Source organism: Bufo bufo, chromosome 1 (genome assembly GCF_905171765.1).
Source record: "Bufo bufo chromosome 1, aBufBuf1.1, whole genome shotgun sequence".
NCBI lineage: Eukaryota > Metazoa > Chordata > Amphibia > Anura > Bufonidae > Bufo > Bufo bufo.
In genome coordinates this window covers 569732449-569760230 of record NC_053389.1, presented here as the reverse complement: position 1 = coordinate 569760230, position 27782 = coordinate 569732449, and the positions used below count along the sequence as shown (strand labels likewise).

General features: G+C 41.4%; 1 protein-coding gene across 2 annotated transcripts in view; it reads left to right on the top strand.

Moving 5' to 3' along the window:
* PRPF18 (pre-mRNA processing factor 18) overlaps window positions 1–7237 on the top strand; it is a 47139-nt gene extending 39902 nt beyond the window's left edge. The window contains exons 9-11 of one of the 2 annotated variants that reach the window (XM_040413156.1): window positions 1546–1617; window positions 5423–5578; window positions 6388–7237. In XM_040413156.1, the coding sequence (XP_040269090.1) occupies window positions 1546–1617; window positions 5423–5578; window positions 6388–6468 (309 nt within the window). In that variant the 3' untranslated portion in view covers window positions 6469–7237. The remainder of the gene's footprint in view (window positions 1–1545; window positions 1618–5422; window positions 5579–6387) is intronic. The other variant, XM_040413157.1, reaches the window with a different exon arrangement.
* Window positions 7238–27782: the final 20545 nt, after the last annotated feature.

The following is a 27782-nucleotide window of genomic DNA, read 5'->3' as shown; positions in this document are numbered from 1 at the left end:
GGAAAAGGCCAACTAATAATATGAAACCTAGATTGTCAAATCTATGCAAAAAAATGAAATGCTTGACCGGAGAGCTGAGATCCTCTTTAAATGAAGTCTACTTTGAGCGTGTTAAACCGCTCATATCACGATTTAGCACCAGTCACTGCCGGGCCCTTGGGCGGAGGCACTGATGTTAAAAGTGCGCGGGCCTGGCGGTGAGATCTAAACCAGAGGAGGAGGAGGATGACTAAGGAGAGGAGCGTGGGCCAAAGGAATCCAAGGGGAGCAGTTATCTGGGCACATCAGATTTGCACTTCTTTATAAAGTGTTTATTTTCCATTTGTGGACATGTGAAAGACACAATACAGGTACTATTTTTATGTTGGGTAACTGCTAAATGGTGATATGAGCGGTCTACAACGCTCAGAGTAGCTGACAGACTCCCTCTAAAGACAGGCAGTGCAATAATGCAAACAATTTTTACCATTTAGGCGTTTGCTGAGCTGCGATAGCTTTTGAATGGCAATCTGCAGGCAAGTGTTAGAGTAGAATGAGTGAGCAGATTGATATAAAGATTCTGTATAACTGGTCCTAATATACATATAGAGTATACTTCCAGAGAAGGAAGTCCGTCACTGAGCAGTTCCACCCCTTGGACACCTAAGATCAGAATGGGCAGGGATTTAATTGAATCAGTGGCAAGTTATACCGAACTCCACTAAGCTATGTATCAGTCTGCTCAGCTCCTTCTGACTGGCCTCACAGCTGATAATGAAAAGACTAGTTTGAGTGTGCATTTTTATTTTGTGTTCATTGTCCCGACACCAAGCCAAAATTTATTTAAAGGCTGGAATGTGTTCACTGCCTCTCCGTTCTAGTGCTGCCGTTCCCGTTCTTGCTGCGTCCAGTCTACTGTGGACTGTGTGATCTACTGTCAGTGGTCACATGCGGCACTGCAGCCATTCACTGAGCCTCTCTCCTGGACAAGTCACTGCTGGGGCCCGTGAAATACTGCAGCAGTGCACGTGACGACACCCTTCTGGACCACAGTGGACCAGAAGCAGTGAGAATGGGACCCTCACCGGTGGAACAGAGTGGCAGTGAATAGGCGAGCTAGTTTCTTTATTTTAAACACATTCCAGCCCTTAATTTCATTTTAATGATTTAGCACACTAGATACTGCTATGTAGGGCCTTAGGATGATTGTGGTTTCCAATTTTAGGATGTGTTACTTAGGGTTCAGAATGAAAGGCATTGTAAGTAGGAATGACTATAAGGGACTTTCCACCAGGAAGCATTTTGTCTCGTCAGCAGCTGTTGACTATTTCTCCTTCAGCTTGTAAAACAAATGTGGGCAGATAGAAACATGTTAGCTTCTTATAGACCAACATATTCTACTTTCCCACAGTATAATAGAATAATGACAGACCGTCTAGTGCTGAGCTCTCTTATCCACTGTCAGATCTGTCACCTTGCTCATGGCCTCTTACACAGTACTGTCACTTCACTTTCTCAATTCTCGTGATCTGTCCTTGATGCTTTTGCACGTTTTTGTCAATCCAGAACCTTCCTGCCGACATTAAAGAGTCAATCACGGATATTATCAAATTTATGCTGCAAAGAGAATATGTGAAGGTAAGTAAATCAGAATTCACATATACAAACCTTGTGCCACCTTTTATTTTCCTTTTTTAATCAAGTACTTCGTTTGGTTTGTCACATTAGGATACAGAAACTGTGTCGGACTGCGGTACCTAGGGCCCACCAGTAAAATGTATTTTAGCGGCCCACCATACGCATACATTTAAATATAATAAATAATCTAACACGTTTTTTTTTTTTTTATGGACATAGGCTGGTAGAGGTGCTGTACATAGAATATATGTATGTAGTGCACTAAATCTACTGTGTTATGTGCCACTTGTGCAGGGGGTGGGAGACTAGGGACGACCGGGGGAATTTACCTGTACCCCCTTGGGCCAGTCTGAGCCTGTACAGAAAGAAGAAATAAAGAACCTCTAGCAAGGGGAGTAATATACAGATATTGTAGTATTAACAAAGGAAAACAGTAGTAAGCAGTATAACTTTCCAAAAGCCACTGCAATAAGCCCCATCTTTCAGAAACCCCTATTAAACACAGGGCCCCTGTCAGACGCACGGAAATGTTTAAGAGAACACTTAAAGGGAACCTGTCACCGGGATTTTGTGTATAGAGCTGAGGACATGGGTTGCTAGATGGCCGCTAGCACATCCGCAATACCCAGTCCCCATAGCTCTGTGTGCTTTTACTATGTCAAAAAAATGATTTGATACATATGCAAATTAACCTGAGATGAGTTAGAGCTTGAAAATATGACTCTTCTCTGGTCACACAAGTAAGATATGACTCTTATGTTAATTTGCATAAAAGGCGGAAAGTACAAAAATGCATAATACTTATTGAATTCGTCTGCAAATGAAATTAAAAGTGTAATTTTATATGTTTAGGGTAACACAATGAATATTTAGAAACACTCAGTGAGGGTAGCATAGTATAGGTGACAGGTTCCCTTTAAACATTTATCTGACGTATAACAGCAATCATACCATTGCAGAGCATAACCCTCCGCCAAATATTCCTCCTCCAAATCCTTCAGGTCACTCCAGCAAAAACTCCACCCCCCTCGCAATCACTGGATCCTCAGAGACACCAAGGTTCCCTTCACTGTGTGAATTTGTAAATCTCCCATGAACTGATTCATTTCTGTCCTAGACTTGTGTCTAAGGGCTCATTCAGACGGCCGTATGCTGTCCTCAAAAATGTGGATCCTTTTTTTTGCGGATTAGATGCTGCCCTATTCACTTCTGTGGGGCCCTTTTCTTCCATTGCACGGCTCACCAAAACAAATGAAACCTGCCCTATACTTGTCAGTGAAAATCAGGACATGGTCCCATTGAAGTCTATAAGTCAGCAAAAAAAAAAAACTGAATGCATTCCGTTTATTTGCGGACATGCTGAACTGTCCGCAAATAAAACATCCGCATTTTTGCGGACAACATACGGCCGTCCGAATGAGCCCTAACAATGAGTGGTTTCAGTTTATCAAAGAATCTTTTATAATGTGCACCAGATTTATCACAGGGGCTCAGGCTGGATGCTAAAATTTGTGCAGTGATAGATCCTTTTGTCTAGTTCTATGGGTCCATTCTCACGTCCGTTTGTGTTTTGCGGATCCGCAAAACACGGACACCGCGGCAATGTGCCTTCCGCATTTTGCGGACCGCACATTGCCGACCCTCTCATAGAAAATGCCTTTGCAATTGCAGACAAGAATAGGACATGTTCTATTTTTTTGCGGAACGGAAGTGCACATCCGCAAATACGGATGCGGACAGCATATTCCGGGCCCCATTGAAAATAAATGGGCCCGCATATGTTCCACAAAATTGCGGAACGGATGCGGACCCATTTTGCAGACGTGTGAATGGACCCTATACCAGCTGTTTGTTGGCTTAGTTTGAGACAGAATTTATTCCAGAATTGTGGCTTAATTTTGGTGTAAAATGTAAATTTCCCCCCTTCTCCTGTTACAATTTGTACCACTTTTTATAGAGATTCTAGTCACAGACACATTAGTAAATTAGCCAACATGTAACATCTGGGTGCGGCAGGGTGTTTTTGCACTAAAAAAGACAGTTGGTTGCAGTGTGTATGTAGCCTCAGTGGTATACAAAGGTATGTACTCTGCAAGAGCTTATCTGAAGCCTAGCTTTTGTGGCTGAGGGGTCATGTAGTAATTGTTAGAAGGAAATGCCAAGAACAACAAGGTGCTTGGGAAGTATTGTAAGAAGGCCGCACTAATCTGCAGCTTTTGTAGTAATGTTATTTTTGGAGCAGTAGAAAGCTTGTTTGTGTTTCTGCTTTCAAACCAAGTTTGGATTGGGAATCATTTGAGAATCTAATGCCTTGACCAAATGTTTTGAGACTAACACAAATTTTGGTGGTCACAAAGTGTTTTTGGATCTTTTTGTCCAATGTTTTTTTTAACTTTTATTGACAAATCCATCAAGTTTAGGCAAAGGCTCAATATTTCCAGTGTTGACCCTTCTTTTTCAAGACTTCAGCATTTCGCCCTGGCATGCTGGATATCAGCTTCTGGTAGAAAAATCACAGAAAATAATGCACTATCTATGCCATTGGCAATCTACATTCTGCTGTCCTGAATGTAGATGCCCAACGGCATAGGTAGGTTTAGCGTAGGACCTGCCTGACTGACTGAGACCACCTTGCCGCGGGTAGGCGGGCACAGATGTGTTTTCATTAAAATATATTGGCTGAGAGTCTCAGATGGTATATCAGTGAGGGCTTAGTCAATATATAATGTTTGCGTCTATTGTGTTAGTGCATTATATTCTGTTCTCAATGGGATTGAGACCATGGATCCAAAATATTAATGTTTTGTTTACTGTTACTGAGCCATTTAGTCATGCTGGAAAAAGCATTGTTTATCACCATATTCCTCCTAGATCGTTGTGAGGCTGCTCTTGGAGGAGGTTTTGATACTATTCTTTATGTTCCAAACAGTCTGAAGGGGCTTTATCAGATAAAATAACTTTACCTCAGTCCTCTGCAGTCCATTCCTTGTACTTCCTGCAGAATGTCCTTCTGTCCTTCATGGTTTCTCCTGGCAAGAAGTGGCTTCTTTGCTGCTATTCTTGATGGCCTGGTATCATCCAAAAGCCTTCACCTCACTGTGCATGCAGATGCACTCACATGCCTGCTGCTGTTCCGAAGTAAGCTCTCCACTGGTGTTGACCGGATCCTATAGCTGAATCCACTTTAGGAGATAGTCCTGACACTTGCTGGACTTTCTTGGGTGCCCGGGATCCTTCTCATAGCAATTGAGCCTCTCTCCTTTGAAGTTCTTGATGCACCTAAATCAACCATTTATTGGATCAATCTTACAAGCAGCAATGTACTTGCCTGTAAAGCCCTTTTGATGCAAATCAATGATGACTGCACATGTTTCCATGGAGGTAACTTTGGTTAACAGAAGAAGACAATGATTTTAAGCACCCCCACCCCTTTTAAAGTAACCAGTCTGCTCTATTAATTAATTCAGCATGACAGAGCGATATCACCTACCTTGTCAACGTTAACACTTTCTCCTGAACTAATGAGATCACTGAACTAATGCTAGCAGTTCACTTTGTGGCGGGACTGAAAAACTGTGGAAATGTTTTTTTTGTAATTAAGTAAATTTTCGTGGCACGGAATTACTTTGCAACTTATTGCAACTTTTCTGGTCATCTAATGCAAATTGCTACCATAAAAACTGAAGCAGCAAACTTTGTGAAAAACAAAATTTGTGTTGTCTCAAACCTTTTGGCCATGGCTGTAATTGTATATGTTCATGATACTTTTACTAGGGATGTTCAGGTTAGCAATTTATTTTTCCAGGCCAATGATCATTATCTCCAGATGGCAATTGGGAATGCTCCATGGCCCATTGGTGTGACTATGGTTGGTATTCATGCCCGTACAGGCCGTGAAAAGATTTTCTCCAAGCATGTGGCACATGTGCTGAATGATGAAACGCAGAGGAAATACATACAGGTAAGAAACATCTCTTTTACAAAATTGGGCTTATAAAATCGTTTTATGTGTGTTTTATATATGATGAATATATATAATAATTGGTTAAGGGCTCATTCAGACGGCCGTATGTTTTGTTCCATTCATTTTAATGGTACCACAAAAGATGCGGACATCACACCGTGTGCAGTCCGCATCCGTTGTTCTGCTCCGCGGCCCCGCAAAAAAATATAGAGCATGTCCTATTGTTATCCGCAATTGCGGAACTCACATGGGCTGGTATCCGTGTTTTGCAGACCGCAAAACCCATACGGCCGTCTGAATGAGCCCTAATACTGAGGCAGTGCTAAGGATTGCTGAGATGTGCTGCTGTGCTCGAATGTTGTAGCAGTTCTGCTTGTCATTTAGGTTTATATTCCACGTTTAGCTGCAGTTTACAGGTGGTCTGTCACAGGGGAATAATAATGAAGCTGTGTTTCCACAAACCTGCTTCTGATGCTTGTCCCAGTCTGGAGAATACAACTTTTGGTCCTTCTGTGGATTACTCCATGGAAACTATGACTAGTGCAGGTGCCAGTCCTTAATAAAAGAACATGCGGTTGTCTTCTCCAGACAAGGATCAGTATGATCTGCAGGAGCCGAGTCATGCGGAGAACTTGCTTTGATAGTTATCCTTAGTATTTGCCACTCCAGTCAATTGGCATTACTGGCGACCTCTAATGGTAGTTTCTAATCCTTATGATATCTGGGATTGTGGCGTGTTACATGGTGGAAAATAACACTTCTTTCCAATAATACATCATGTCTATTTTATTTTCTTCTCCATTTAGGGGTTGAAGAGACTAATGACCGTTTGTCAGAAACATTTTTCAACGGACCCGTCAAAGTGTGTAGAATACAATGCATTGTGAATGTGTCTATGAAGCTTGTATTCACAACTACAGTTATCGCCTATTTTTTCTATTGGAAAGATTTGTTAAATTATTAAAATTATTATACATTTTAATGAAAGAAAATGGACTTTTATGAATGGTAAAATGTCTTTAATTTTAAATGTGTTTTCCGATGGTGGTGGGGTAAATAGTACTTTTGTGTGTTATAAAGAAGCTTCCAAGTCAGGCCCTCTTAAATGTTACCAAGATATGGACCCGAGTAACAGAATTTGCACCTACAATACATGAGGTTGCTTCTTCAAATTCTCTCTTCTGTAAAGTACTCCTAGGCAAGCTACTCGTAACTCTTGTGGTTGTATGAGGGCCAGTGGTTCGTACATTACGTTCCTGTCCCTTTCCTTTGCTGCTAATGGAGGAAAATTTAGACTGAACTCTTCAGGTGGGAAATTTCACTTGAATCTAGTTAAAAGTTGGTATATGTATTCACTTGGGAAAGGGGGAAGTTGTTGCATAATCTCCTCAGGATCCAATTCCACAGATCTTCATATAAACAGGAAGTTATCTTCTGTAACTCAAGAATCTTACTGTCATTACATTTTTTTTCTTTTTAAGAAAAATCATGATTTTGCTGTCAAAGTAAACCAACAGATAGTTGGCATAGAGCTATACAAATGCGTCTATCCCTGCACCAGATTTATCGTTCAGCCTGAGCCACTGTGATAAATCTGTTGAAGGTCTAGATGCCATCTATGAGTTTAGTAAATCTGCCCAAATATATTTTTGGATGAAGCTGAATATTCTTTTTAAGATCTAGTTTAATATAAGCTCTAAAGTGTACTTGTTAACTTTCATTTTACTAAAACCTAAACTACATGTAATAAAAAGCATATTTGTAATCTACTTTTTAATTTTTCCTAGCAAAATAGGCACTTGAAGTTTAGATGCTTATTGCGCTTTGCAGTCTGTACACTAGGGATGGAGAGAACTTGTTTTTTTTTTTTTTTACAAATTTTATTACAATTCCAATATGGATTCCGTTACCACGGACCATAATGGAATCCTATGACGGAATGCATAACTAAATGCCTTTAAGAGGCATTCCGTCATGATAGAAGTCTATGGGCAACACAACGTATCCATCTGGTTTCGGTTATGCAGGAGTCCTGTCCTGCATATCGTAAACCAGACGGATCCATTATGCAGCCCATAGACTTCTATTATGACGGAATGCCTCTTAAAGGCATTCAGTTATGGCCTGTGGTAACGGAATCCATAACGGAATTGTAATAAAACTCGAACTTGTGAAACACAAGTTCGCGCAGTCCTACTATACACCACTGTGTACTGGAGTATGGATTTTTCCACTGAGTGCTGTAAAGGCCTAAGCACATCACCCTCCTGCCTGTACCAGTGCTGCCCCACTAAAGCCTGGCATAGATGTTCTATGTCAGGCTTTAGCAGAGTGGGCACAAGCAGGAGAGCGATGTCTTATGTGAGCTCCTGCCCTGCACATTGGTACAGGCTATTAGCGGAAAGGAGCGAGTGCAGGGCAGGAGCTCGCGTAAGACATCGCTCTCCTACTTGTAGCCTGTTCTGCTAAAGCCTGACATAGCACATGTATGCCAGGCTTTAGGAAAGCAGCGCTCGTACAGGCAGAGGACCGTTGCTCCAGCCTATACAGCGCTCAGTGCGGCCCCAGGGAAATCCGTACTCCAGTACACAGCGGACTAGAAAAAAAACAAAAAACTGAAGTATATTACAAATATGCATTTTATTTCAAGTACTTTAGGTTTTAATTAAGCGAAGGTAAAAGTTTAGGTACACTTTGCTACTATGTAATTTTTGACCTTCCTTGTACCAATCTCTAATTATACAAGATTTTTTTTCTAGGCAGTATACCTTTTTTTATACTGTTTGTGGATTTTGCCCAGATGGGAAAATCCTCAGAGTGTAAGGTACTAGGTTCCTGTATATCTCTGCTGGTTTATCATCTATAAGAAAGCATTTGTAAAAAGATGACACTTTTTTGAAGTGCTTTGTACAGTTCAGTCTGCTATGGTTGCAGTATCTAATATTCTACTGTTAGATACTCCAGATGTTCACATACTTTTCCGGCAGATTATAAATCTACATTTTAATAACAATCACTTGTCAACCTTGCTGGGACATTGAAACAACACAGGCCCATGTTTTATAGATGAAAAATCTTCTGGATTTATCAGCTTTGTGCATTTTTTTTTTTTTTTTTTGCTTTTCTTTGTGGCACAGGCAGCAAGATAAACTCCATTATAATGTACAGTGGAATGTCTATCCCCATATTAATTCACAGGAGGACATTATGGGTTTGTAGAAACTTAAAGGGGAGGGAAAGGACCTGTTTCTCACGGCATCTGTATGTAATTGTTTGCAGCTGCTCAATGCGAGATCCAGCACTTCTCCCAGGAGAGAAGCACGAGGAACTGTTATGGTAACTGGATTTCATCACAGACTGTATCCCTGTGGTGTAGCCACTTGGCTATACCACTGCCTGGACCTTTAAGTGAACTGATGAATGTATAAGCTTATAATTAGTTTATCTGCTACAAGACGTTTCTGGCCTCCATATATTGTTTTGTAAAGACTTATCACATTTTTAAGTTGAAAGAACGGATAGAACAGACATGTCAGTTTAACACATTAATTTAATTTATAAAAGTAAAGAATACTGAGCTATTCAGTTGTTAGAGACTAATCTTTGATAACTTAGTATAGTAGTAGTAATAGTAGAGGAAGGGGTTATATTTAATGTGATAATTTTAATAGAAGCATCACTTTTACATGGTAAGCTTTGCTAACAGAAAAAAAAAATATATATATTATTTTTTAAATCGACCATAATTTTGTGTAATATATAATATCATTCTGGCCACTAGAGGTCAGGCCAGCAAGAAATGCAGTCTAAATGAAGCCAGTGATTCTCCCTTTCAGTCTGCTGTAAATAATGGACAATGTCTAATTATGCAGACACAGAGCTGAAAACCATCCACCTTGTGGTTAATGCCCATTAGGTTATATTAACAGGTGACTCACAAAGTGACAATTATTCAGGTATCGCCGGCTAACAATTTAACATGACATGGATGAAATAAAAAATAAAATAATAATTTTTTTCAACAGGCTTTTTTCAGGGGTTGGTTGTTATGATTGTTTGGGATCCCTTAATTCTACAGACCAGTTGGGATTCCTTGGGTCAGACCCCCACCTTCACTCACTGCAATCAAAGTCTACAAAAAGGGAGCATGGCGAGGGCAGAGTGCGTTCATGTATGAGGGCTCTGAGCTGTCATAGATTTTATTCCAGTGCACGGAGAGCCGGAGGAGGCAGGTAATTTACAACAAGGCCTGTGCCCTATCAAGGCCGCCATAGCACATGCCAGCCCTAATAAAACAGGGCTGTGGTGTACAAAAACTGGAGGCAGAAACATATTATGTTGAAAGATGTGCCAAATGTATCAAACAATGTGCAACACAATAAATTTAATGGAAATGATGGCAGCACAGGCTCAAAGCACAACAAAAGTCAAAAACTCCCCTCGGGATTAATTACCCCTTTCTTGAAATCTTAGGCATCCGGGTGCGTGTGATTTCTCACTTCCCATAGTAAAGTCACATAAGGGGTAAATGGAGGGGGAACGTGCCTCCCAGTGTTTGGTATAGGTATATGTGGCTTGGCTGCATTCATCTTAGGCTACAGTCACACGACTGCATGTGTTTTATGGTCTGCAAAACACTAATCCGCAAAAAATACAGATAATGTCTGTTTGGCGTCTGTATTGCATCCGGGGTTTTTTTGTGGATCCATTGTAACAATGCCTATCCTTGTCCGCAAAAAGGACAAGAATAGGACATGTTCTATTTTCATTTAATTTTTTGGTGGGGCTATGGAACGGATATACGAATGTGGATAGTACATGGTGTGCTCTCCGCATTTTTTGCAGACCCATTAAAGTGAATGGGTCCACATCCTATCCGCAAAAAAAACTTACCTGACACAGAAACAAAATACATTTGTGTGCATGAGGCCTTATCCAAGTTTTCAGATGTCGTAAATGAAATGCAGTACATTGAAAAACTGGCAAATTAAGGCTCTGTGCAGAATGTGTATGAGCCTGTTGTTGGCGATATGTGATGCAAAGATTTCCTGATGTATACCTGTGATGGAAGCCACGTCACCCATAGGGTCCAATTGGAGACAAACATACTGAATGTCATGCATTATTCACACGTCAGTGTTCCATCAGTGATTTTGAGCCAGAAACAGGTGCGGCTCTAAACACAGACTTGGTGCAGATCTTTCCCTTATACCTCATGTCTGTGGAGGCTCCAATCCTGGTTTTGGCTCACAATCACTGATGGAAATCACTGAGGTGTAAATGAGGCTTTATATTATCTTTTGCTGTGGCACTGCATATAGGAAAGCACCATCTGCCTTGCTTTCTTATACAGGTTACAAAAGGGTATGTAGACCCATTCCACTCCATTGAAGACCAAAAGGACACTTATGACCTTCATTAAGGAACCACATGGATACTTTTAATATATATACGGCAGGATAAAATACTGTGTGTACAGAGCATATCATCTTTTTTTTTTTTTTTTTTAATCCATTAACAGACCATAAACCAGAGAAAACTATTCCATAGAACTGAAGAGAATCCTTCCTAGTTGCATGTAACTTGCTATGTACTTTAAAGGATAACTGTCATTTTTTTTTTATATTATTTTTTTGCTAAAGTGTAGGTCAAGTGATGGGTAACAATTTTGCAATAGACTTTATTTAGCCAAAACGTTTATTTTTGGTAGAAAACTGGGGCTGAAATGTCCCTTAGCAGCACTCTTCAAAAGAGCGTTGCTAAGGGCCATCCGTCTCCGATGCAGCCAGATGCTAAGCTTTAGCCTCCCGTGCTTCCCTGGGAGACAGAAGGCTAGGCACAGGAGTCTTAGGAGTTAAAAATTCATTTATATCCCCCTTTCTATGCAATCTAATGCTCCGTTACATTCACTGACCTGCGATCCCTGTGATAATAATCCATGATCCAGCCGCCGGAAGTAGAAGCACTGTGCGCAGTGAGCCGGCGGTCTGAAATAGACCAACTTTTAATATTTCAAAACAAGTCCCCCTTTTTCACTCATGCAATCACCACTGAGTTTTATTTAACAACTCAAACAAAACCAAAATTTACCGAAACCCAGTCCGGATTTTCGAAATCACCGAATTGGATAATCGTAACGCCCACGTTAAGAAAACTGCTCAAAACACCCTCACTAGTTCCAGTATACTACTATAAGCCACTGAGGAAGGAGCAGTAATAGGCTCCGAAACGCGTTTGATAAAAGGAACTCGACTGTTATACAAGTCAAAATTATTCAAAATATTGTTTTTCCCCAAGACCAAAGAGCTAAAAGCCAATCGCAATCTGACACTCCAAAAGTGAACTTTCACCCTGAAATTAAGGACTAATCGCAACCACCGCCAGGAATGATGTGTTGCCCCGCCTTGTCACGTGGGACGCCTCGTAGCTCCTTGCAGGGCAAAGAAAGAGATCGAACGAACGGAACCGCACACAGCGAAGCTGTAAAGTACCAAAAATTCAACATTCTAACCGATTCAAAGCGGAACTAATTGTACTATTTTTACATTTATTTTTATTTTTATTTTTGCTCTAACTTTTTACCTATGGGTTTTTATGTGACTTTTATATGACTACCATAAGACTGCTATACGAATTCTACTACCAGGCCAACCACCTTTAGGAAACATTCGAAGCATACTACCTCAAAAAGCCAAAGCGAGATATTATTTTATATATATATATATATATATATATATATATATATATATATATATATACACTGCTCAAAAAAATAAAGGGAACACTTAAACAACACAATGTAACTCCAAGTCAATCACACTTCTGTGAAATCAAACTGTCCACTTAGGAAGCAACACTGAGTGACAATCAATTTCACATGCTGTTGTGCAAATGGGATAGACAACAGGTGGAAATTATAGGCAATTAGCAAGACACCCCCAACAAAGAAGTGGTTCTGCAGGTGGTGACCACAGACCACTTCTCAGTTCCTATGCTTCCTGGCTGATGTTTTGGTCACTTTTGAATGCTGCCGGTGCTTTCACTCTAGTGGTAGCATGAGACGGAGTCTACAACCCACACAAGTGGCTCAGGTTGTGCAGCTTATCTAGGATGGCACATCAATGCGAGCTGTGGCAAGAAGGTTTGCTGTGTCTGTCAGCGTAGTGTCCAGAGCATGGAGGCGCTACCAGGAGACAGGCCAGTACATCGGGAGACGTGGAGGAGGCCGTAGGAGGGCAACAACCCAGCAGCAGGACCGCTACCTCCGCCTTTGTGCAAGGAGGAACAGGAGGAGCACTGCCAGAGCCCTGCAAAATGACCTCCAGCAGGCCACAAATGTGCATGTGTCTGCTCAAACGTTCAGAAACAGACTCCATGAGGGTGATATGAGGGCCCGACGTCCACAGGTTGGGGTTGTGCTTACAGCCCAACACCGTGCAGGACGTTTGGCATTTGCCAGAGAACACCAAGATTGGCAAATTCGCCACTGGTGCCCTGTGCTCTTCACAGATGAAAGCAGGTTCACACTGAGCACATGTGACAGATGTGACAGAGTCTTGAGACGCCGTGGAGAACGTTCTGCTGCCTGCAACATCCTCCAGCATGACCGGTTTGGCATTGGGTCAGTAATGGTGTGGGGTGGCATTTCTTTGGAGGGCCGCACAGCCCTCCATGTGCTCGCCAGAGGTAGCCTGACTGCCATTAGGTACCGAGATGAGATCCTTAGACCCCTTGTGAGACCATATGCTGGTGCTGTTGGCCCTGGGTTCCTCCTAATGCAAGACAATGCTAGACCTCATGTGGCTGGAGTGTGTCAGCAGTTCCTGCAAGACGAAGGCATTGATGCTATGGACTGGCCCGCCCGTTCCCCAGACCTGAATCCAATTGAGCACATCTGGGACATCATGTCTTGCTCTATCCACCAACGTCACGTTGCACCACAGACTGTGCAGGAGTTGGCAGATGCTTTAGTCCAGGTCTGGGAGGAGATCCCTCAGGGGACCATCCGCCACCTCATCAGGAGCATGCACAGGCGTTGTAGGGAGGTGATACAGGCACGTGGAGGCCACACACACTACTGAGCCTCATTTTGACTTGTTTTAAGGACATTACATCCAAGTTGGATCAGCCTGTAGTGTGTTTTTCCACTTTAATTTTGAGGGTGACTCCAAATCCAGACCTCCATGGGTTGAAAAATTTGATTTCCATTTTTTTATTTTTGTGTGATTTTGTTGTCAGCACATTCAACTATGTAAAGAACAAAGTATTTCAGAAGAATATTTAATTAATTCAGATCTAGGATGTGTTATTTTTGTGTTCCCTTTATTTTTTTGAGCAGTGTATATATATATATATATATATATATATATATATATATAATATCTCGCTTTGGCTTTTTGAGGTAGTATGCTTCGAATGTTTCCTAAAGGTGGTTGGCCTGGTAGTAGAATTCGTATATGCACATATATTATTACTGAAGTTCAGTTATACTCGGCACTTAATATAGTGCTGAGTACATAGACTTATGCCGGATACATGTAGTGACAAATCTTGAATGAGTATCAATTAAGCACTAGACACTTTATTCAGCGTATACACGCCAAATCTGGCACTGTATGTATTCAGCTTAAGTTTACCTTCTCTATACCTATGTACTCAGCCTATCTATGTACCCAGCACTAAATTGAGCACTTGCCACTATGTATTTGATGTATTCGGCGAAGGTGAATATGACATATAATTGCAACTAAACACTATATTGCCATACATCCCAGCCGAATATCTGTCCTAAATCCTAACAGTCATCCAACACATAAAGAAGACTCACCACCCCTATCAACATTTCCTACCAATTTTTTATATATATAAAAATACATAATTTTAGTACTATCACTGTCTCTGTATTCATTCCGTGCAGCAACATATGAGTGTGCCTTTCATACCTATCTACAAGTATTAAAAAGTGAAAGTTTGATTTTTGATTATTCTGTCCCATTACTTTTGGTCCCTTAACAAGTGGGAGGCACATATGCAAACTGTTGTAATTCCTACACCGTTCACCTGATTTGGATGTAAATACCCTCAAATTAAAGCTGACAGTCTGCAGTTAAAGCACATCTTGTTCCTTTCATTTCAAATCCATTGTGGTGGTGTATAGAGCCAAAAATGTTAGAATTGTGTCGATGTCCCAATATTTATGGACCTGACTGTATAAGTGTCGTAGAGTAATAGAAAAAAACAGACCCAACAATTAGGACATGCATGCCGCTATTCTGAGTAATTGAATCATTAATTGAAAGGGGTGTGAGCAAAATAATAGCAGTTAGGAGTCAAATTGGTGAAATCAACGGGTGTCAATTTTGGCCCTTATTTAAAGTAGGAGGATGGCAAATGTTGCACATGTTGGTTTTTAGCCCATTTAATTCTGGAATACTGGGAAACATGAGTCGTTCCTGACATTGTTCTGATGAAGAACATAATTTGATTGAAGAGGGAAAACATAGAGAAGTGTAGCAAATTTTAGGCTGCTCATCTAAAATGATCTCAAATGCCTTGAAGTGGCAACCAAAACCTGAAAGACACAGAATGAATCGTGGAACTACTGTTTAAATGGATCGTAGAATGGCCAAAATAGCAGAGGGTTAGCCAATGATCATTTCCAGAAAGATCAAAGATCTGAAGTTAACAGTGAGTACTGCTATAATCAAAAGAAGATTAAGCAAAGCCAATTTACCACCAAGAACTCCCCGCAAAGTCCTGTTGGGAAAGAAACTTGAATCTGTGAAAATAGCTATTTCAGACGATCCCCGAGGACTGAATTCAAGCCACAGTAAACTGTGAAGACTGCAAAGCATGGTTATGCAAAAATCATGATACGGGGATATTTCTCAAAGCATGGTGTTGGGCCCATTTATCGCATACGAGGGATTGTGGATTTGTTTGATTATATCAAAATACTTGAGAAAATGTTGACCTATGCCAAAGAAGAAATACACTTGAAATGTACATTTCTACACGACAGTGACCTAAAACACACCAGCAAGCGAACAGCATTTTGGTTACAAACACATTGGATTGAGGTAATGGAGTGGCCAGCCCAATCCCCTCACCTCAATCCCATAGAGAACTTGTGTGGCGAGACAAAACCCAAAATACTGAAGAACGGTGGAATGTAGTCCAATCATCCAAGGTGCCTGAAGTTGGTCGACTCTATGCTTTCCTATTCAGTTTACAAAAGGGTATGTAGACACATTCCACCCCATTGAATACCAATGGAAATTTGTTGTTATAATGATTTTGTGATTTATTAGCTTTTTTAAGAGTTATCACTTAAGCAAATGGCATTTATTATGTAGATAAAGTTGAAAGGGTTATCCAGCAAATGATAATGATGACCTATTATCAGATCAAGCGGAGGTCTAATTCCAGGCATCCCCACCGATCAGCTGTTTCAGGTTGTCGCCGTGCTCCCCAGAGCACTCCAAGCACTCTGCAGTACATTGTATAGTGGCTGTACCTGGTATTGAAGCTCGGCCTCATTCACTTCTACGGGGCTGAGCAGCAACTGGGCCGTGTGGACGTGGTCACAGCAGGAACGGTGGACAGTTTTAAAAAGGGTTTAGATGATTTCTTTAAAGTAAATGACATTAATGCTTATAAAAACGTGTAGAAATCTAAATCTCACTTCCTTTCTGGGATTCGCGTCCCCACCTATCCTTGGTTGAACTTGATGGACTTAGTTACATAGTTAATACGGTTGACAAAAAGACATGTGTCCAATGTACAGTGACGTCACATGGCCTAGGAAGAGGCTGTGTCTCTCATGGAGTGCCTGACCTCTTCCAACAGTGATGGACCTACCCTTTAAATTTTTAAATTTTTTAAAAAAAAATTAACACTGCTATAAGTAGGACAGCTTGTCTGTGGAGTTTTCCTGACTGGGGTAAAGGTGAGTACTTTTAAACTATGTGTGCATATCATAGTGATGAATACACAGCATAAATACACAAGTATGTGCTAAGTTCTATTAGTAAGCATGTGTGTCATTGCCTTGTTTAGTAACACACATTACAAGCAGCAACGTGACATCTGTTCTGTCTGCTAGAGCCATCTACAAGTACCATGTGCTCGGGGGATAATGGGTTGATAATTATTAATACAGCACATTCTTCACTTCCAGGATAATTGCAGTATAATATCAAGCTGCAACTTTGCTGGCACACACCCTAAACATTCATTTGGTTCCATAAATGTAACTGTCTGCTTTAAACTTAGAGTTGATAATAAACTGGGTATCGGGAGGTACTGCTTTCCTATCCTCATAGCCCACATACAGAACACCCGCATACTTATTGTGTAGTAACTACACCGTCCCTCCTCACTAGATGAACTATAATATAGCATAATGTACTGATTCAAATCATGCCAATTTATGCATTGGTAGATCTAAGTTCATACTTCCTCATTGTATTAGGTCAAGGGTGCACAGTCCTGTCTTACAGCCTTCTGTGTATGTCTGGGGCCTTTCTCACTGGCAGCACTGCTCTGGCACTGGCAAAACTTCTCTTCCTTCACTCTCCACGAGTTGAAATGTCTCTTGAGAGATGCCTAGAGCAAGCATACGGAAAACTGTTTCAGCATCGCCAGTAAATGCCGGACAGGTGGTGCCTGTGAAGGTACCGCTAGAAGTGTTACAATAACAGTGGGTTGCTGCATTTGTACCACAGGTGATTCCTGCAGCATCAGCACTGTTGCCTTATTGTTGACTTCCTACAGCAAAGTACACTAGGTGTGTGAAAATATCCCCCTCCAACTAGGACTACTTTGCATTGCTAAAGCTTGGGCAATACCAAGGTTTACCCATGTGCACTTAGGCAAGAGGTTCCCAACCATGGTTCCCTGGAATACTGGTGTTTCTTGAGCTCTGAAAAAACGCTTCCGTTAAAATAATACAACCACATGCATCCGTCGGTTGTATTATGTCTCATATAGCCATGACGGATCCATCATTAACACCATTGAAAGTTAATGGGGGACGGATCCGTCCCATTGACTTACATTGTGTGTCAGGACGGATCTGTCTTGCTCCGCACCACATCGTGGACAGAAACATGCTGTTTTGCAGCGTTATTCTGTCCACGATGGGAGCGCAACCAAACAGAACGGAATGCATTCTGGTGCATTCCGTTTCGTTCAGTAAAATTTTGTCTCCATTGACAATGAATCCGTAAGGCTGATCGCATGCATTTTCCCTTTCAGATGCCATGGTCAAATGTGACCACAGCATCTGCGCAGTCCGGAAGTGGAAGTCGCGCACTTCTGCTCTGGTAACAGCTTTCCCCAGCTGAGATTGGGGAAACTGTTACACTGCTCTAATAGGCTGAAGCCTCAAGCAGGTTTCAGAGTCCATTAGATGACTATACCAATACAGGCCACTAGGAGGCAGCATTGTATTGGTATAGTGCAGGCATGCGCAACCTGTGGCCCTCCAGCTGTTGCAAAACTACAACTCCCAGCATGCCTGAACAGCCTACAGCAGGGCATTGTGGGAGTTGGAGTTTTACAACAGCTGGAGGGCCGCAGGTTGAGCATGCCTGGTATAGTGCAAATGAAGTCTTCAATGATGGCTATATAGCCATCAATGGAGACAATGGGCAATCTAATTGCCCGTTATTGTCACCCAAATATAAAAAAAAAACCTAAAAGTTCAAATCGCCCCCCTTTCCTTTAAAATAAAAATACTTAAACAATAAAAAAATAAACATCATGGGCATCGCTGCATGCGAAAATGTCCATACAAAACAGATCGCCCCGCAAAAAATGAGCCGTCACACAGCCCCATACACATAACTACCAAAAAATTATAGGGGTCAGAATATGGTTATAAACATTTTTTTTTTCCCCTCAAAGGTTTAAATTTTATTTATATTTTTGTATTAAAACGCAAGAAAAATTTATACAAGTGTGGTATCGTTGTAACCATACTGACTTGGAGAATGAAGATAACAGGTCAATTTTACTGCATAGTGTACAGTGTAAAAAAAAAAAAAAAAACTATCAGAATTGCGTTTTTTCCCAATTCTACCCCATTTGGAATTTTTACCTGCTTCCAACAACCGTAAATGGTGCCATTAGAAAGTACAACTTGTCCCGCAAAAAATAAGCCCTCATAAGGCTATGTGAATGGAAAAATAAAAAAGTTAGGACTATGGGAAAGTGTTGAGTAAAAAACAAAAAACGCAAAAATGGAAAATCTCAGGGTCCTTAAAGGGTTAAATGCCACCTCCGATGTCCATGTGCCAGATGAACGTCCCAACTGGAACCTGAACCCGAGTTCTGGAAATATTTTTTCAGAGTACAAATTAATTTATGAAGTCATTACCCGAAGTCTTGCGAGACTTCGCAAAGCAATAACTGGCTCATCGGAGCCAATACATTTTAATACTGTATGGAGCTCCAAGTGCCAAATTCATGCTTGGGGACCCTTACAACTGCCATGAAAACTGCAGCAAAATGCTGTGCATAATTTCAGTCTAAATATATTAGTAGGAATGGCTACATTATTCAATGTCCAAGTCAACAGCCCAATCTGAACCCATCTGAGGTATGTAAGGGGATTTGAAACAGGATGTGTGTAGAAGAAAATTTGTATAGTAAGAGGAGTGCAAAAAAATTATTTATGTCTGTTAGCTATACAAAATGCCTGCTAGAGGTTGTTTCTGCCAAAGAGGGACTTTTAAGAGAAGGAAATATCCAATTTTTTATTTAGTAATTTGTCAGTCAGTTTACTGTTTTTTGTTTAGTTACAGTACCTATGTCCTTGTATACTGCTTGAAAGAAGATAGAATATTGAAATGGGCACATATGTTTAAAATTAAAAACGTTATGTCCGATGTCTTTTTTCACATTACTGTTCCTAATTCCGGCATATTAGTTTTCTATTTCTGTGGAAGCTAGGTAATATAAGATGAAATATCAGGGCACTGCATTATCTGTGGTTCCTTATGTTTTTGATGACTCCAGGCAGGCTGGAATTCATTGACTCTGTGTGTTTTCATGGGTTCACATCCTCGCACTGACTGTGTATTGTAATATGCCAGCTTATTTTGGTGCTGCATTAAAATTATTATAGAAAATGGAAAACATTTTTGAAAAGACCCAAAAGTAATTCAAAATGGGTTTGATTATTTATATGTGAAACACTTCCAGACATTGTGCTAGTGAATAAAAAAGATCAGCGTGAGATTAGTATGGGTCAAGCTATCACATAACCCAAATAAACCTTTGGGGCAAAACCTGTAAAGGAACATAAATACATGAAAAGTATATGTGAACATACAAATCATTTGTCTTGATAACCTCTAGTTGTTTTGTCTGCCGAACTCCCCATATAGGATTATGTTATTCTAAAGAGGGAGGTCTTCACTCCAGAATTCTGGCTTCAAACAGTCACTAAAGGGGGCTTCTGCGATTTTTGCCTCACTTGCACCATAATTTAGCAACTTTTAGCATTTTTACAGCACTCACTCCAGTTTTGAAATATGGGTGGGAAAGTGGGCGTGGTTAGCTATGTTTTATGAGTTTCACTCCAGAATTCACTGAGACTATTTTAAAAAGTCACAATCTCACTCCAGTAGGAGGGTGGAGGAGGAAAACTGGAGTAGCTTCTCTAGACAAAAGTGTGAGGTTTAAGGATGAGACAAATTTATCAAACAACGTTATATTTGATAAATGTGGCATAAAGTACTCTAACACATCAAAACTGACTTCAAATATTCCCTTCATGATAAATCCATCCCCCCCCCCCCATATCCATAACCTTGGATTCCATCTGTTCTTTTATCTGCATTCATAAATGTCTAGAATATACAGTTGTGTTCAAAATAATAGTGTGTTAAAAAAATGAACAAAGCTCAAAATCCTTCTAATAGCTTTTATTTCCATACACACAAATGCATTGGGAACACTACACATTATATTCCAAATCAAAACATGAAGAAAAATATATAACATTTGTGTTGATCCTCTAAAAATTTTTTTTAAGAAAAGTGAATATTAGACTTCAAAAAAAAAAAAATAGCAGTGTTTGTATTCTTCTTTACAAACTCAAACATTCACTTTATAAACCGAAAAATGTTTGAACATTTTGCTTTCCTCTGAATCACTTCACTACTATTTAGTTGTATAACCGCTGTTTCTGAGAACTGCTGTACATCTGTGTTGCATGGAGTCAACCAACTTCTGGCACCTGTGAACAGGTATTGCAGCCCAGGATGATTGGGCTACATTCCACAGTTCTTCTCTGTTTCTTGGTTTTGCCTCAGAAACTGCATTTTTTATGTCACTCCACATGTTTTCTATTGGATTAAGATCCAGGGTTTGGGCTGACCACTCCATAACGTCAATCTTGTTGGTCTGGAACCAAGATGTTGCACGTTTACTGGTGTGTTTGGGGGTCATTGTCTTGTTGGAACACCCTTTTCAAGGGCATTTCCTCTTCAGCATAAGGCAGCATGACCTCTTCAAGTATTCTGATGTATTTAAACTGATCCATGAGCCCTGGTATGTGATAAATACAGGTCCTTCTCAAAAAATCAGCATATTGTAAAAAAAAAGTTCATTATTTTCTGTAATGTACTGATAAACATTAGACTTTCATATATTTTAGATTTATTACACACAACTGAAGTAGTTCAAGCCTTTTCTTGTTTTAATATTGATGATTTTGGCATACAGCTCATGAAAACCCCAAATTCCTATCTCAAAAAATTAGCATATCATGAAAAGGTTCTTTAAACGAGCTATTAACCTAATCATCTGAATCAACTAAATAACTCTAAACACCTGCAAAAGATTCCTGAGGCTTTTAAAAACTCCCAGCCTGGTTCATTACTCAAAACCGCAATCATGGGTAAGACTGCCGACCTGACTGCTGTCCAGAAGGCCATCATTGACACCCTCAAGCAAGAGGGTAAGACACAAAGAAATTTCTGAACGAATAGGCTGTTCCCAGAGTGCTGTATCAAGGCACCTCAGTGGGAAGTCTGTGGGAAGGAAAAAGTGTGGCAGAAAACGCTGCACAACAAGAAGAGGTGACCGGACCCTGAGGAAGATTGTGGAGAAGGACCGATTCCAGACCTTGGGGGACCTGCGGAAGCAGTGGACTGAGTCTGGAGTAGAAACATCCAGAGCCACCGTGTACAGGCGTGTGCAGGAAATGAGCTACAGGTGCCGCATTCCCCAGGTCAAGCCACTTTTGAACCAGAAACAGCGGCAGAAGCGCCTGGGCTACAGAGAAGCAGCACTGGACTGTTGCTCAGTGGTCCAAAGTACTTTTTTTGGATGAAAGCAAATTTTGCATGTCATTCGGAAATCAAGGTGCCAGAGTCTGGAGGAAGACTGGGGAGAGGGAAATGCCAAAATGCCTGAAGTCCAGTGTCAAGTACCCACAGTCAGTGATGGTCCACTGTGTTTGATCAAGGGCAGGGTCAATGCAGCTAGCTATCAGGAGATTTTGGAGCACTTCATGCTTCCATCTGCTGAAAAGCTTTATGGAGATGAAGATTTCATTTTTCAGCACGACCTGGCGCCAGCTCACAGTGCCAAAACCACTGGTAAATGGTTTACTGACCATGGTATTACTGTGCTCAATTGGCCTGCCAACTCTCCTGACCTGAACCCCATAGAGAATCTGTGGGATATTGGGAAGAGAAAGTTGAGAGACGCAAGACCCAACACTCTGGATGAGCTTAAGGCCGCTATCGAAGCATCCTGGGCCTCCATAACACCTCAGCAGTGCCACAGGCTGATTGCCTCCATGCCACGCCGCATTGAAGCAGTCATTTCTGCAAAAGGATTCCCGACCAAGTATTGAGTGCATAACTGAACTTAATTATTTGAAGGTTGACTTTTTTTGTATTAAAAACACTTTTCTTTTATTGGTCGGATGAAATATGCTAATTTTTTGAGATAGGAATTTTGGGTTTTCATGAGCTGTATGCCAAAATCATCAATATTAAAACAAGAAAAGGCTTGAACTACTTCAGTTGTGTGTAATGAATCTAAAATATATGAAAGTCTAATGTTTATCAGTACATTACAGAAAATAATGAACTTTATCACAATATGCTAATTTTTTTAGAAGGACCTGTAGGCCCAACACCGTAGTATGAGAAACATCCCCATATCATGATGCTTGTGCCACCATGCTTCACTGTCTTCACAGTGCACTGTGGCTTGAATTCAGTGTTTGGGGGTCATCTGACAAACTGTCTCTGGCCACTAGACCCAAAAAGAACAATCTTACTTTCATCAGTCCACAAAATGTCTCTTTAGGCCAGTCAATGTGCTCTTTGGCAAATTGAAACCTCTTCAGCACGTTTTTTTTTTTTCAACAGTAGGACTTTGCGGGGGCTTCTTGCAGATAGCTTGGCTTTACATAGGAGTCTTCTAATTGTAACAGTACTCACAGATAACTTTAGATCTTCCTGGAACTGATTGTTGGCTGAGTCCTTGCCATTTTGGCTATTCTTCTATCCATTCGAATGGTAGTTTTTTTGCTTTCTTCCACGTCTTTCAGGTTTTGGTTGCCATTTTAAAGCATTTGCGACCATTTTAGCTGAGCAGCCTATCATTTTCTGCACTTCTTTATGTTTTCCCCTCTCCAATCAACTTTTTAATCAAGGTATGCTGTTCTTCAGAACAATGTCTGGAACGACCCATTTTCCTCAGAATTTCAGAGAGAAATGCACTGTAACCAGCATGTACAACATTTGCTGCCTTCCTCCCTTTAAATAAGGGCAATAATTCCCACCTGTTTTTCAAAGAATGAATGACCTCACTAATTGAACTCCACACTGCTATTATTTTGAACATGCCCCTTTCAATTAGGGATTCAATTACACAGAATCGGCAGCATGCATGTCATGACTGTTGGGTCTGTTGGATTTCTATTACTCTACTACACCTGCTAGTAAATTATTTGCCATGTAGGAATATCATTTCTACCAAAAACAGTGATTGATCAGGTAAGGCCTCTTTCACACTTGCGTTGTTGGGATCCGGCATGCACTTCCGTTGCCGGAGGTGCCCGCCGGATCCGGAAAAACGCAAGTGTACTGAAAGCATTTGAAGACGGAACTTCCAAATGCTTTCAGTGTTACTATGGCACCCAGGACGCTATTAAAGTCCTGGTTGCCATAGTAGGAGCGGGGGAGCGGTATACTTACAGTCCGTGTGGCTCCCGGGGCTCTCCAGAATGACGTCAGGGCGCCCCATGCGCATGGATGACGTGTCCAATGCGATCACATGATCCATGCGCTTGGGGCGCCCTGACGTCACTCTGGAGCGCCCGGGGAGCCGCACGGACGGTAAGTACACTGCTCCCCCGCTCCCCACTACACTTACCATGGCTGCCAGGACTTTAGCGTCCCGGCAGCCATGGTAACCATTCAGAAAAAGCTAAATGTCGGCTCCGGCAATGCGCCGAAACGACGTTTAGCTTAAGGCCGGATCCGGATCAATGCCTTCCAATGGGCATTAATTCCGGATCCGGCCTTGCGGCAAGTGTTCCGGGTTTTTGGCCGGAGCAAAAAGCGCAGCATGCTGTGGTATTTTCTCCGGCCAAAAAAACGTTCCGTTCCGGAACTGAAGACATCCTGATGCATCCTGAACGGATTTCTCTCCATTCAGAATGCATTAGGATAATCCTGATCAGGATTCTTCCGGCATAGAGCCCCGACGACGGAACTCTATGCCGGAAGAAAAGAACGCAGGTGTGAAAGAGCCCTTAATGATGTCTGACTGCTATTATTGTGAACACAACTGTATGTAACACATTCACAGAGATGTTCTCTGCCTAAATGTACATAGTGAAGACAGAGACCATTAGTAAATAATTCCGGTGTCCACATCTCATTTTTAGATTACACTGGAAGTGTACATTAGTAGTATTCTCCAACATATACTGTACTATACTATATATAGCATGTAGAAGGGATCTCAGCACACCAGAGATGTGAAAGAAAAGTAGTAGATTTATTCCTCTGTGTCCTTAAAAACACAACATTTCATTTCCCTCCTGGAGCTTTTTTCAAGCACACCCCTTGAGGTGGGAGATGAAACATTGCGCTTTTATGGATACAGAGGAATTAATGTACTACTTTTTTTTCACATCCGTGTAGTACTGTGATCCCTTTTACATGCTGGACCATTTGATCAACGTCTGGATTGCGTGCCCCATACTTAGAAGACAGCATCACTAGGTAGTGAAGTATTCAATCTATCTGCCTAAACAGCCCAGCATACATGTCTTTTTGTAGTCCACCTTATCCTAAAAGGATGTTGTTAGGATCATGGGGACCTAAGGTCACCTTTATTGTATGCATCGGCAGCTTTCCCGGGGTATATGCTGAATACATTTAAACAAATTGTGAACATACAGCAGTTTAAAGGGGTTGTCCGAGTTATGAAAAAAAAATATATATATTTATAGCACTGTAAATCTGATGGGCAGCAATATATAACTAAGCTAAGCAAGTTTTAGGCAAAAAAAAAAGTGTTTCCTCATTTCCCTGGTTCTCTTCTGGCCCTTTGTTTACCCGCAATAACTACAATCTCTACCCCTCCCCCTGCTCTGCAAAGGGAGTGAATACAAGTGCTGCCCTGAGTGACATGTCTGCCTGCTGGTAGACTCAGCAGCATGTTGTATTTGTAGGACTACAAGTCCCAGCTGTACAATTACACTGCTGATGCACACAGGATCTTCCCCCTACCTGTTCTTGTGCTCTCCTCTGTCAGCTCCTGTGCCTAGCATTTGTCTACTCACTGCCTGCAGCTACTCAGCAGAAGGGGGTTAATGGTTTTCCTCAAGAATCCAGGGAGAGCGCAATAAGCAGTGCAGGGGGCGTGGCCAGCACGGTGATGTCTCTGTACAGACATAGATCTGCTTTCTCAGGCTTGTGCACGAAACCTCATCATATCAGGGAGAGAAGTTGACATCACAGGTCATGTGACCCTCAGTGACATCTGAGAAAGGAGCAACTGGAGATAAAGTAAGTGAATTGTAAAGTCCTTACATTTGCCTAGTTAGAAACATACAAAGAATAAAAATATAACTCAGACGACCCTTTTGATGTTTTCATTGTGTCTTGAGATGTGGAAACTACTTTTCCGTCCCTCCTCTGTAACTATAATTTGTTTTATAAATGTATAGGGCCACGTGATTTTATGAAGTTTTTCAGTATACTTTATTAGCCAATTCAGCCTCCTTGTCTGATAAAATTAGTCCTGAACGCAACCCCTATGGTCTCAGCAACTGGCCATTGCTAAGGAAAGTCCGTATCCGTTGCTCGGTAGATGACGAATACAGCTCTAGTAGAGGCTGCTGCTGGTCTGAAGTGCAATATTCCTGATACTTCAGTGCATCTGTTTTTTCTACAATGGATCGTCCCGCCTCTATGCCGGTTTCTGATTAATGCTTGCGACTGTGTCCGATTTTAAAACACAATCACTAACACCTCTGCTCTTACCCCTTCCCAGCCTACTACTTAGTTATAATGCCAGAAAGGGCAGAGAACAGTGGAAGAGTATAGGGAAGCAGAAGTACTCTATTCCTTGTGGAGATATAGTGGCTTACTTACCATGTGACTGCTATGAGGCTGGAGGGCATGGCCCTTAAGCACTTCTTCTGTTTCTCTTATAAAATCCACAGCATTTTCCATCAGCTGCCACTAGGAGGAGCTCAGTGCATAGAGAGTTTTACAGCTGCCATTAAGTTCAGTGGTAAGTGTATAAATGCCTATGTACTGCATTCCCCCTAGTTCTGGCTGCATGCAACCAGTTATGTGATATACTATATGAAGGGAGACACTAAACTATATTGGGGAGGAGATTTATCAGTGTATTATGCATTTATAAGCAATATGGTGTTCAGAAGGAGCACTATAAAGAGGACCTTTCACTAGTGTACAAACTAAAAACTAACTATATCAGTGGGCAGAGAGGGGCCCAGGGGTCCCCCTGCACTTACTAGTATGTCTGGGCGCCGCTCCGTTCGCCCGGTATAGGCTCCGGTGTCTGCGCTCCCTCTGTTGTACTGGACTGATTTTTTGTATGAGGCGTGTCCCTTGCTGCAGCGCTGGCCAATCGCAGCGCACAGCTCATAGCCTGGCTATGAGCTGTGCGCTGCGATTGGCCATTGCTGCAGCAAGGGACACGCCTCATACAAAAAATCAGTCCAGTACAAAAGAGGGAGCACAGACACCGGAGCCTATACCGGGCGAACGGAGCGGCACCCAGACATACTAGTAAGTGCAGGGGGACCCCTGGGCGCCGCTCTGCCCACTGATTATAGTTAGTTTTTAGTTTGTACACTAGTGAAAGGTCCTCTTTAAGCACCTGTTCCACTTTTTCTCATATAGAAGTCAGGTAAAGTGGTTGAGAAGGAGCATGACCTTTTTAATGAAAAAGTTCCTCCATGTAAAACAAAAAAATCATAATTTATCATACAACCTTAATAAGTTTTGATATGGGGTTTAGCTATAAGATCTGTTTACACCCCGGTGAAGATACTAATATATAGTGCTGTACTTACCTAGGGGAACCACATTTATTTGCTACAAGCACATGACTAGATGTTTTTAGGGAAGTCATGACCATCAGTTTCAGGAGGTTGTGTAGCGGTTATGTGGATGAACTCTCAATATGTCAATAGGTACTAACTTTTCACACAACTTTGCATACATCAATAGTACAAGCAACCACAAGAAACTTTGTAATAGGTCTTATCAGTGAGACATGTCTAGTTCTCATTTTATTAACTGCTAACTCTTTTCCCCCCTTTTCACTTTGCAAAATGTCTTAAACCCCACAAGGATGGATCAGCTTAACAGAAGGACCAGGGGGGAGGAAGGGGAAGTGAGCAGGAGCTCAATCACACACACACACACACACACAAAAAGACTGCACAGCTAAATAAAAAGTTTAGATCTCAGCAGAAGTGCTTTATTCACAACTATGTAGTACTTCTCTGTAATGTTCTCCATGATCCTGAGGCTGCTCTGAGTAAGAGAAGGTTCTCCTCTACTTTTTGTGTGTAGTGAATTGCATGCAGGTCTAGACCAGCAGGTCTAGGAGAACTGAAAACTAGACATTCCGTATGCACAGATGAAAACTGCTAAAAAAAAACCCACGTCAGATACAA